The sequence below is a fragment of the Dipodomys spectabilis genome, unplaced genomic scaffold (genome assembly GCF_019054845.1).
Source record: "Dipodomys spectabilis isolate Male_0828 unplaced genomic scaffold, ASM1905484v1 ptg000175l, whole genome shotgun sequence".
In the NCBI taxonomy this organism is placed as follows: domain Eukaryota; kingdom Metazoa; phylum Chordata; class Mammalia; order Rodentia; family Heteromyidae; genus Dipodomys; species Dipodomys spectabilis.
The window spans coordinates 9,610,264-9,623,021 of record NW_024870852.1 but is presented as its reverse complement, the minus strand read 5'-3'; the positions used below and the strand labels follow the sequence as shown (position 1 = coordinate 9,623,021).

Genomic DNA, 12,758 nt, shown 5'->3' with positions numbered 1-12,758 from the left:
TATGTCAATCTTGCTCTTATTTCCTGAGCTATTGGAGTCCTAGTCAGAGAATCATTCCATGTCAATATCTTGAAGTGTTTCCACTAGTATTTTCATGTAGCAAGTCATTTGTCTATAATTATTTACTAAAATGAGTAATATTATTTATTTCCTATACAAGTATCTATTAAAGCCAGGCATAATAGATTGCCAGCTCTCCCCTAGTGTCTGTCCTGTCTCTTTTAATAAAGCAAGCCCTGACTGTTAGCCATGATCAGAATAAAGGAAATATTTCCAGCATACCTTGCAGCTAGGTTGAGTCAGAGTGAGCTCTGGCCAATGTACTGGAGTGAAAAAATGACACATACAACTTCTGATTGGTGCTCTTAAAGGGAAAGGTACTGCGCTGAATTTCTTCTCTCCCTTCCCCTGATGGCTGGAACAAGGACTTAATGGCTGGAACGGAAGCAGCGCTTGCATCACCAGGTGAAGCGTCTGTTGAAGATGGCGGAGCATCAAGCCAAAAGGACCGTAGCCCTCAGCATCGAATCTCATGAAGCTGCTATACTTAGCTGCAGATTTAGACCTTTACATAGAAAAGAAACAAATGCTTCTCTGGAGGCATGGCTCAAGTGATAAAATGTCTATCTAGCAAATGTGAGGTGCTGAGTTCAAACCACAAGACCACCGAAAAGAAAGGAAGGGAGGAAAGAAAGAAGGGAAGGAGGGAAGCAGGGAGGGAAGGAGAGAGGAAGGAAGGAAGGATAAAGAAAGACATCAACATTTATCTCTTGGAATCCTTGTTCTTTTAGAGTAATAGTTGTTAAGACAGACGAATTAATATCTCCATGCCCCAGGTGATGTTATAGGTACTAGTTAATACATATCTATGAAGGGCATTCAGGCCGATTCTAGTACTTTGCTCCTGTGAATAGTACAGCATGGCTGTAATTTCCCCATATCTGCACCAGGAGGGAGCCGCACTTCTGGCATGGGTGCTGGCCATTCTCCAACATGCTCATCTTGTACCATGCTAAGACATCTGCTACTTGTCTTTCGGCCCATGTTACCTCATAGCAATGCCCTCCTGTTCTATTTGACTGCCCACAGCCCTGCTGATAAAAGGAGTCTCATCTTCTCCTTAAGACTTTCTGTTTTTACCCTGGTAGCGCAGCTGCTACCTTCTCCTGAGTGCAGCCAGCCATGAAGCTTCTTTTCTTGTTTCTTGCCATCCTTCTGGCCAGGGAACCAGTGGTGTCAGGTAAATTGGCCTCCCTCAAGAGTCTGAATCTTAGAGCAGGGCTTCTTCCCTTTCCCTTATTTCCTTCCACTTCCCTCTCATTAGGCAACATCCAACTCTATCATTTCACACAACCTTGGGAGGCTTCTCCAAGACCCTACCACATTGGTTATCTTTCCCTGATCCCTTTTGCTAAGTGATGGGATGGGGATAATTCAATGTTTGAAGCTTCATAACATGGTGGTGGGAGCTTAGGAGTAGACTTAGGGGCAAAGGATTGGGTAGAGGAGCCTTACATACATTGAACACAATGCCTATGAGACGCCTCAGCACAACCGTTTACAGATGTAGACAAGATTATTCTATTGCCTTGTCTGAGGAGAAATTTGTAAATAAACTTGAGAAAGGAACTTATTAGGAGATCAGGCTGAAGAGATGGGGGAGCCTCTTGAGGTTGGTGTATAGAGGGAAGAAGATGAGCTGGAGATGGGGACCTGGGATTTCCTGGGGGCCTGCAAAGTTAGAGGGCTGGGCTTGGGTTGAGACTTTGAGTCGGGGGTCTGATGATGCTTGTGTGCAGTTTGGTGCTGAGAGAGAGCTGGGAACTGCAGTTGGTGACTTGATTCGATTTGGGTTAGGCTTGGAGTTGAGGCTCAAGCCGGCTTGAATGTGGTAAGGCTGGGAGCAGACTAGGTTTCGAGCTTGCATTGGGTATTACAAGGTGAAGGAGGACTGGAGATGGGGTTGAGACCAGAGAGGAGACTTGGCGGGTTTCTGTTCCAGGGTCATCAAGAATGTGCTGGGTCTGTTGTATGGACAGCAAACCTCCCCCACTCCCACAGTGACAGGTGCACATTGTCCTTTTTCAATTATTTTTATTCCCACTCCAATAGGTGGGACCTTTGTGAGCACCACTTGAGCCCCACATAGTGAATGGGAAGTTGGGGACCAGGGAGACAGGAGGGAGAAATGTCCAAAAATGTCTCCCTGGAACCTCTGGTGTTGGTAACTTAGAGCAGTCAATTCAGTCTCTCTCCTTCAAGGTTTCTTCTTCTTATTCACTGCTGCGTGCTCTCTTGCTCCCTCCCCCACTCTCTCCCTCGCCCCCTTGCTTCCTCCCTCTCTCTCTTTCTCCCCCCCCCCTCCCTTTCTCTGCTTTCCCCTGTCCTCCGGCACCTCCCCTGCCTCTTCTTGTCTCTCCACTTGGGTGATACTAACATTTGCTCCGTGGTTGTTCCCATACCTGCAGCACAATGTTGGAAGGATGGACACTGCCGGCTGGTGTGCAGGGATAATGAAGACAGTGTCATACGCTGTGCAAATCGTAAGCGGTGCTGCGTCCCCAGTGGTTACCTAACAATCCAGCCGGTAACAATCCATGGAGTCCTCAATTGGACCACTCCGCAGATGCCCACCACAGCCCAGAAGAAGAAGAAGAAGAGACAAAGAACCCATGGATAGAAAACACTTAGGCATTCGTACCTTTTCATTAAAGCAAACAAACTGGCTTCTTATGTCTATCAATCATAAAGAAAGATATACAAATGGCTCCTTCTTGGGGTGGGGAGATGGCAGGATGGGTTTAAGAGCTGTAAAACTTTGGATACTCCTTTATTTTCCTTCTTTATCCTGTCATTGTGTTTAACCACTTTTCTGTCTGTCAGGCTGTCTACCTATTGATCTACCTACTTACCCATCTTTAGTGCTAAGGACGAAAACCTTACACATCCTTTTTTTTTTGGGTCTAGTCGTGGGGCCTGAACCCTGGGCCTGGGTGTTGTCCCTCAGCTCTTCAGCTCAAGGCTAGTGCTCTACCACTTGAGCCACAGCACCACTTCGGGCTTTTTTCTTTTTGCTTATGTGGTGCTGAGGAATCGAACCCAGGGCCTCAGGCATGCAAGGCAAGCGCTCTGCCACTGAGCCACCTTCCCAGCCCCAAACCTTACACATTCTAAGCTTGTACTCTGCCACTAGGCTATGTTCCCTGCCCCATCCCTATGAGTGTTTCGTTATAAGAGGGCTGTATTAATAATCACATGCGACCTTTTGAGGGCTTAGTTTTTAACTTCAGCATTATATTCTTGAGATCTGTCTAAGTTGTATGACTTGATAGTTTAATCTTTTTTTTTTTTTTTTTTTGTCAGTTGTGGGTCTTGAACTCTGGGTCTGGGTACTGTCCCTCAGCTCTTCAGCTCAAGGCTAGTGCTTGAGCCACTGTGCCACTTCTAGTTTTCTGAGTGATTTATTGGAGATAAGATTCTCATGGACGGGCTGGCTTTGAACCAAAATCCTCAGATCTCAGCCTCCTGAGTAGCTAGGATTATAGACGTGAGCCACCGGTGCCCGGCTGATAGTTTAATGTGTGTGTGTGTGTGTGTGTGTGTGTGTGCATGCCAGTCCTCAGGGCCTGGGCACTGTCCCTGAGTTGTTTTTGCTCAACGCTAGCACTCTGCCACTTGAGCCACAGCAACACTTCTCTTGGGTTTGTTTTTGCCTTATCTACCCCAGGTTGAATTGGGGAGCTGCTAATCTGGAAACACAAATGCACAAATGTGTGTATTTAAAAAATGTCTGCTCTCTCTACCAAAATACCAAGAAAGGGATAACCTAGCAATATAAAATGGTTTAGGCCTGGTGCAGCGCTATAATCCTGGCTACTCAGGAAGACAAAGATCAGGAGGACCACAGTTTGAAGACAGCCCAGACAAAAAGTCAGTAAGATTCTCCTCTCAATCCAGAAAAGCTGGGTGTGGTGGCACACATCTGTCCTTCCAGCTACTCAGGAAACTGAGATCAGGAGGATCGAGATTCTAGTCAAGACCAGGAGGGGTTCATGAGACCCCCATCTCAACAGAAAAAGGAAAGTATAGTAGGAAACATCTGCCATCCTAGCTATGGCAAGAAGTGTAAATAGGAGAATCACAGTCCAGGGCAGCTCTGGGAAGAAGGGGGAAGCAAAACTACCTCAAAAACAACTAAAGCAAAAAGCGCTGGGAGATATGGCTCCAGGTAGAATTCCTGCTTAGAAAGCATAAAGCCCTCAATTCAAACCCAAGTACCAAAAGATAGATAGATAGATAGATAGATGGATAGATAGATAGATAGATAGATAGATAGACAGACAGACAGACACATACATCTGTTCAAGTGTGGAGCTATCTCTGATTTCCCTACCCTGTTCCATTTTCCTCTTCATTTATATACCATTTGCATACCATTTCTATACACACAGTCTTGATTATTATCATAATAAATCTTGAAGTCTGGTACAATGATTTTTCCAAGTTTTATCTTTTTCAAATTTATCTTAACTATTCTTTATTTTTTTGCAAATTTCTCCTCAGATAAGATAATAAAATAATATTGTCTATACCTACAAGAAGTTTTGCTGAGAGTCTTACAGGAATTGTGTTATATGTGTGTATCAATCTGAGGAGAATTGATATGATTGTTAGTTACATCTTACAAAATGAAAACATTCAATGTCTTTTTGTTTATTTAAATCTTACAATATTGCCTTTTATCAGAATGCTTTAGTTTATAGCATTTAACTTCTGGATATAGTCTTATATATGCAGGGAACTTATTTTTCTGTAGTGCTTGAGTGGTGTTGCATTCTTCTTTTTGTGTGTGTGGGGTCAGGTGTGGAGCTTGAACCCAGGTCCTGGGTGCTATCCCTGAGCCTCTTTGTGCTCAAGGCTAGCACTCTATCACTTGAGTCACAGCTCCACTTCTGGTTTGTGAGTGGCTAAATGGAGATAAGAGTCTCCTGGGGACTTTTCTGTCCAGGCTGGCTTTGAACCACAATCCTCAGGTCTCAGCTAAGATTACAGGCATGAACGCCCAGCCTCATGAAGTTTTAAACTATGCTCCTTGTCTAGTCAGATCTATAGCTTGGCTGAGAGGAAATGAATTATTCTTATTCTTTTCCTGGCCAGGGAGACATTACATCCTTTGATACATGGGCAACTGCTGTATTCAACAGTGGCAGGACGTTTAGGTACCTAGAAGGGGCATAGAGTTGTATGACAAAGACACAAAGATAGTCTCAAGAAAAATCAAAGTGGGGGGACCAGGGGATAGTTCATCTCACAGGGCAAAGGCCCCTAGCTACACTATTATCCAGCATGATGTAAGTAGGAAAGGCAGTGAATTTTGGTCATAACTCATGATGCTTAGATAAGCTCCTTATTCTAAAACAAGGCAGACAACCACAAGCTAAGCATTACATGAGTGACCTGCTTAAGTATAGCTATTTCTTTTTTTTTTTTTTAATTTAATTTTATTTTATTTGAGAACATACTGTACAGAGGGGTTACAATTACATGGGCAGGATAATGCATACATTTCTTACCAAGCATTGCAGCCTCCTCCTTTGTTTACCCTTCACCTCCATACCCAGCCTCCCCCCTCCCCCCCACCCAATCATACCCCCCCTCCCCCCCCACAAGTATAGCTATTTCTGCATCATGATCTTGGATAAGGGCCAGGATCACTGTGTTCCAGTGCGTGCCACTGCACTCTGCCTCAGTGACCCGTCACGGAGGTGTTCTTGGCCTGGTGCCTCTGCACTCAGCCAATGTGCCTTCAGCCTGTTAGAACCCTTCTTGGAGAAAGGATGAAATGAAGAGCCCTACTTCTGTTGCACAAATCATCATCCATGCTACTTGATACGCTTTTTAAGCAAAGATGAAGATACTAATTAGTCTTATGAGACCTACTGGTCCCCAAATATCTTGAATGCTGGTGATCACTATCTTCAAACTCTCTGGGGAACCTGCTGTCAGCCACCCTCATTAACATGCCTACACTCATCTGATTTTTATCCATGGAAATCACAAAAAGAGATCAGTGGGTTTTTTCTTTCTTTCTTTTTTCTTTTTGGTCAGTCATAGAGCTTGAACTCAGGGCCTGGGTGCTGTCCCTGAGCTTTTTCTCTCAAGGCTAGCGTTCTACCACTTGAGCCACAGTACCACTTCTGGTTTTCTGGTGGTTAACTGGAGTTAAGAGTCTCACGAGCTTTCCTGCCCTGGCTGGCTTTGAACTGTGAGCCTCAGATCTCAGTCTCTTAAGTAGCTAAGATTATAGGCATGAGCCACTGGTGCCCAGTTTTCCGCCTTTTTTTTAAAACCATAAAGATCCTAATTTATTGTTTCAAGACTAGAATAGAATCAATGGACAGGCTGGTGCCACAATCCCCCTTTTTTTTTTGGTTGGTCATGAGGCCTGAACTCTAGGCCTGGACACTGTCCCTCAGTTCTTCAGCTTAAGGCTAGTGCTCTACCACTTAAGCCATAGCGCCACTTCCATTTTTTTCTGCTTATGTGGTGCTGAGGAATCGAACCCAGGGCCTCATGCATGCAAGGCAAGCACTCTACCACTGAGCCACCTTCCCAGCCCCAATCCCTTTTTTTTTCTTTACTAAGCCTGGAACACATGTGAACATACTCATGGATGGGTGGGCTGGAGGTGTAGTTCATCAGTGGAATAACTGCCTAGCAACTGCGAGGTACCCTGGTACCAATAAAAGAAAATGGAACTACAGAGTAGTTCAGTTGTGAGTAGAAGGATAGATCATTTGTCTACTTGATATACTCTGGTGAGTAGTATATTTTAACTTACAAATGAACCAATTTATTGAGAAGAAAATTCCAAGAAAAATGCACAGATCAGAATCCCAAATCACAAAATGCACAAGGAAAAAAAATTAAGGCCAGCGAAGACTTCAGGCTAGAGACAAAGATGAGGATATCAAAATTATCAAGAATAGTAGACAAGCCTGAAAACAATAAATTCATTAAGCCCAAATTTCCCATCACATGTTGAGCATCATCTAAACTCCTTGAATAATAACAGAATTGTGAAGAAGCCTTCCCATGTTAGGTGGAAATGGTCTGTCCAAGACTAAATTTTTTTAGTCTTGGACAGGCCGGAGAGGTTGCATAGGCCAGAGAGGTTGATCCTCAGTCACTTATGGCACCCATATCATTCATCCCATACTAAATGTATCATGAGAAGTTCCTATGTCTAGCTAGTGAGGGAGGGGAGAAAACAAAGTCAGATTTTTGAAGTGGTCAGCATAATATGCAGGTGCTAGACAGACAGAAATGTTCCATTGTGGAAGTGGCACTGTAGCTCAAGTGGTAGAGCGCTCGCCTTGAGCTGAAGAGCTGAGGGACAGCGCCCAGGCCCAGAGTTCAAGCCCCACGACAGACCAAAAAAAAAGAAATGTTCCATTGTATCCCGATGTAGAGGTCAATCTGAAAATGATTAGGGGCATTCTTCCGGTAGAAGGGAGGATCACCTAAGGTATGGCTCTCACAGAGAATGGAAATGGGTTGGATGGACACTGAGGGACATGAAAAGAGCAAGGTTAGAAATGGGTAACAAGGAAGCCTGTGGTAGTTATGTGGATGGGCCATGGGTAACAAGGAAGCCTGTGGTAGTTATGTGGATGGGCCTCTTTCAAAGGAGTCAGGGTCGAAGATATTTTTATATGGGAGGTATATTGAATTCTCTAATAGACAAATCTAATAGATAATCTAACAGACAAATGATCCATCTTTTCATCCACAGTTGAGGGGTCACAGAAAATGGAAAATGTTGGTACTGGGGTACCTCATGCTTGGTAGGCAGATTCTCTATTCCTGAGCTGTAGCTCTATTCAGCCCAGCCCAGCTCTATACTTGGATGTATATATGTGATCAAGGTTTGGTCAAATAAATGTCTTTTCAGCATTTGAATTCCTTCTATTCCAATCTTGAAATAATGACCAGAAAAAAACCCAAACAGGGATGGGTAGGTAGCTCAATGGTAGAGTACTTGTCTTGCATGCATGAGGCCCTGGGTTCGATTTCTCAGCACCACATAAACAGAAAAAGCTGGAAGTGGCGCTGTGGCTCAAGTGCTAGAGCACTATCCTTAAGCGGAAGAGCTGAGGGACAGCGCATAGGACTGGCAAAGCAAAACAAAACAAAAAAACCAACCAGACAAAAAGATCTCATAGCTTATATGTGGGCCAGTTGATTTCCTATAAGCAGGTTATGAGACAGGGTTGTAGGTCAAAGTCACATAATAGGAAATTGGATGCTTTTGTGGGAGGTGTTTGCTGAATTATAAAGCTTCCCCCCACCCCGATATCAGTACATATTGCCATGAGGTAAGTATTCAGAATTTTGGCTTTCTCCAGTTCTACTTTTATCCAAAAGCATGACACACAAGGAATAACTCTGCTATTCCCAAACGTTTGTTGGGAAAACAGCAGGGCACAATGAAAACTCAGGGATGCTATACTTTACCTAGGTGATTAAGGCCACTGGCAAATAAGGAACCTAAAAAAAATGGGCTAAATCTTGTTGTGGAAGAGATTTGACATTTTAAGAAGAGCCTTGAAGAGTTTATTATTGAAAATAGTGAACACTTGAAACTCTTACACAACTACTTTGATCTAGAATTACACTTTGGTGGGGAAAAGAGTGGGTCATGGTATTTTCAGAATAATCAAAATCATCAGTTATCTGTAGGACTTTGTCCATCTCTCACAACATACTCAAGTGACAGCCACCTATGATGAGCTATGATGAATCGCTGGGACAGGGGTTTGAGTCGCAAGCTTCTTGTCAGATTTTTCCCCATTGTAATTTTCTGCTTCAAAGTTGTCTGTAGCGGGAATCATTTTCGTTGTATCTGTAAAATCAAAGAATGTCGTGGGGGTTGTCTGCTCGTTCCCGTAGAACGTTTCAGGGCTTGATGGATTCATATCATCGAACATGATTGTGGAGGTTGATATAAAGGAAAAATCATAGAAGGCTGTGGTTGTTTTCTGAATAAGCTTCCTGATTCTAAAGGCTTGACTGGTCGAAATGCAGCAGATTCGATGGTTCTTACATAGTTCCCATGGCATCTCTCCATGTTGACATTTTTTCCTGCAGTGTCCCGATTTGCTCAAGCATTTCTTTTCACCACTATAGGCTAAATGATCAAAGGAAAGACCACTGATTTTAGGTTACTGATGTTCTCTGTGTTACCACACAACTGGATGTCTGTCATCCTATAATAATATTGAGGTTCATACTAAGATTCTGGATGCAAATCTCTAAGTTTGGGCATGTTTGCCCAGACTTCTAGTCCTGACCTCCCACTTGATCATGTTGAACTTTTCTGAAAGTGAGGTGGATGTTTATCATCAATGGAAAGAAACAATGTTCTTAAGAAAGTGTAGTGTTGCCGGATACCAGTGGCTCACGCCTATATTCCTAGCTACTCAGGAGGCTGAGATCTGAGGGTCACAGTTCAAAGCCAGCCTGAGCAGAAAAGTCCGTGAGACTCTGATCTCCAATAAACCACTAGAAAACCGGAAGTGGTGCTGTGGCTCAAGAGGTAGAGCACTAGCCTTGAGCTGAAGAGTGCAGGGACAGCACCCAGGCCCAGAGTTCAGCTCCATGACCGACAAAAAAAAAAGTGTGGTGGTGGTGGTGGTGGTGGTGGTGTGTGTATGTGTGTATATGTATTGTGAATTCTAATGAAATGACCTGGGTGTTATGTCAAGCTACCCACATAAAGAAATTAATATGGTTACTGTAATTAAGTTATTTGTATTTGTTCAATTTCTTTGCATACATTCTACTACAAAACGTATATACACATGGGCATATATTATTTGTGTAGTGTAGAGACTCATAAGACAAGGAATAGTTATGTACCTGCATGTTAATTAAGAAATAGAACATTAACTAGAACCTTGGACTAATGTAGGCATTTCTATGAGATACTCACATGGGGGTTGGGCTGATGCTTCTCAAGCACTCATGTGCATAGAAGTCTTGCTAAAAGACAGATTGTATTCAACTAACAGGGCAGGGCCTCCCTTCTACATTCTCTAACACATTTTTAAAAGATGCCAATATTGCTGGTCTAAGATTCCACATTCTGTAGTAAATTATCAGGCCATAAAAATACATTGAGAACACCTCAATGTTCAGTAGCATACCTTCTATGTTTTCTAGCCAAAATCAACAAACTAGGATAAAATTTCCCTTGTAATCAGAAATTAACTAACGTAGGAAAGAATAAAAACTAGATAAGAAGAGTAGTAACAAAAGACCTGGGACTTGAACTCAGAGCTTAGGCATTGTCCCTGAGTTTTTGTGCTCAAGGCTAGCACTCTACCACTTGAGCCACAGCTCTACTTCCAGCTTTTTGGTGGTTAATTGGAGATAAGAGTCTCACAGACTTTCTGGCCTGAGCTAGTTTTGAACCTCGGTGGTCAGATCTTAGCTTCCTGAGTAGCTAGGATTATAGATGTGAGCCACTAGTGCCCAGCTTGGAATGAATTTTTAAACTTTTTAACCCAACTATTTCACTTCTAGAAATATATCTGCTTAAATTCTTGCCAAAAGATGTAAATGTACTTGAACATGTAGGTTCACAGATATGACATTAGGAAATGTTCTAAATTCCTATACATACATTAACAGTTCTTCTCACATTGGAACTTTACAAACTTGTAAAGAATGAGGCAGATCTTAAATAGGGATATGGGAAGATAGCCACAATATATTAAATGAAAGAAGGACTCTTTGTCATCATATTTTCTTTCTATGGAACAGCAATATCTGGACTCATTTCCATGTTGGGTTTGACCATACATTGAAATGTGTCCTGAAAGATATACAAGAAAGAATGGGGGTGGGGTAACAGATCCTCTTCAAGCTCAAAGTTCTGGTTGTGCCTTTAGGTATATTTAAAAATGCAGTAGTGATCAAAGCTTAGATTTTACCATTAGAAAAGAGAAGAAAAGTCCATTCTATTTCCACATAAAGATATTTTCTGACTTGATGTTAAATTGCCAACAACGAGACTTAATTGCAAGCTACCACAAGACTTTCAAGCCAAGAAGACATAGGGACTCGAGATTTGGGAATCATTCAATATGTAAGAATCAAGTCAAGAAGCAAGTCACGCTCTCACTCGGATACCTTAGATGGCAGCTGGGGACCACAGACAACTCTAGATCCTCCTGTCTAGTGAGGATGGCTTGCCTTACTCCTGTCAGGTTATAATCCCAATATGGAACCTACAGAGGTGCTCAGGTGGGAGACAACCGTTCCATACTGGAATATTCCATGGGCCAGGATCCCCATTCTATCTTCATTTCTGTAGCTTGGAGGTGGGGAGGGGTGGGGAGTGGGGATGGGTTCTGATTACCTGGGGTCACTTGGGGCAGGAATGCAAGGATGGTAAGAGTCAGCAACAGAAGTCTCATGATCCTTGGGGATGAAGAAGGCAGTAGATGCCAGGAATCCAGAACGTTGTGTGCAGTGAGAATCTGATCGAGAGTTTTATTGCCCTTTTGGCGGTGGGGGCAGAGAGATGGTCACTGAACCAGACAGATAGGTAAAAATGTACCCATGCGAAACCTCCATCTGTTGGTTGCAACTTGGGCATCTGATCTTGGCACTGGGAGGGTATGCAGAGGGTTTTAAGTCTCAGGCTTTGAGTCCGTATTTGGAAACTTGGAGAGGGGGGAACTCAGAGACTTCGGGTATGTTTTTTAGGATTCTCTAGAAATATAAGCATGGTCCTGTCCTTGCTCATTATAAAATAAAAGCCTGAGTTTGAGATTTCTCTACCTCTGTGCCTTCTGCATTTGACTGTGAGATTTCTTTCTTTCTTTTCTTTTTTTAGGGTCCGGTCGTGGGGCCTGAACTCTGGGCCTGGGCGCTGTCCCTCAGCTCTTCAGCTCAAAGCTAGCGCTCTACCACTTGAGCCACAGCACCACTTCCGGCTTTTTTCCTCTGTGGTGCTGAGGAATCGAACCCAGGGCCTCATGCATGCAAGGCAAGTGCTCTACCACTGAGTCACCTTCCCAGCCCTGTCTGTGAGATTTCTACGGAGGGACAAGGCCTCTCATTTTTGAAGCTTCAGGGGGAGAAAGCATGCTCTCAGTGAAGATTTTCTTAACATATAATATCCATATAGAGACCAAATCACTCCAATATATTCTATTGGAGAAAGTGACTTGCTTAGAGTTAATCTGCAGCAGAATTTGAAGATCATTGATAGTAGGACTCAAATAGATTATAATAGGATGCTAATCTATGTCATCCGGAATACTCCCTTTGCCAAAGGTAGCTCCACATTAACTTTACATGTCACTTTTTTGTTGTTATTTTTGGTCTTGGGGCTTGAACTAAGGGCCTGGATACTGTACCTGAGCAATTTTGCTCAAGGCTAGCACTATACCACTTGAGGCACAGCACCACTTCCAGCTTTTTCTGAGTAGTTTATTGGAGATAAGAGTCTCACAGACTTTCTTGCCTGGGCTGGCTTCAAACTGTAATCTTCAGATCTCAGCCTCCTGAGTAGCTAGGATGACAGGTGTCAGCCACAGATGCCTGGCCCTAGATGTTACTTTTGACAAAGGCAACCTGGGGGCAATGGGGGTCTGGGTGTTGTCTGTAAAAGCCCAGGCATTTGGATCTGCTTTTGGATGCAGGACCCTGCTGTGACCTTCAGAGTTAGCCTAGTCGCCCTAAGC

At 43.4% G+C, this 12,758-nt stretch overlaps 2 protein-coding genes across 2 annotated transcripts; one reads left to right on the top strand and one right to left on the bottom strand.

The window, feature by feature from the left end:
* Positions 1-1,182: 1,182 nt before the first annotated feature.
* Positions 1,183-2,680, top strand: LOC122120400 (beta-defensin 119-like). The gene is made up of 2 exons (XM_042694640.1): positions 1,183-1,240; positions 2,469-2,680. Exons 1-2 carry the CDS (start codon positions 1,183-1,185, stop codon positions 2,678-2,680), a joined length of 270 nt encoding a protein of 89 aa, XP_042550574.1.
* A 6,103-nt stretch (positions 2,681-8,783) lies between these two features.
* LOC122120399 (beta-defensin 118-like) lies at positions 8,784-11,498 on the bottom strand. Its single transcript, XM_042694639.1, has 2 exons — positions 11,426-11,498; positions 8,784-9,190 (listed from the first exon to the last, which is right to left on the bottom strand). Exons 1-2 carry the CDS (start codon positions 11,481-11,483, stop codon positions 8,784-8,786), a joined length of 465 nt encoding a protein of 154 aa, XP_042550573.1. The 5' UTR covers positions 11,484-11,498.
* Between the last annotated feature and the right edge of the window lie 1,260 nt (positions 11,499-12,758).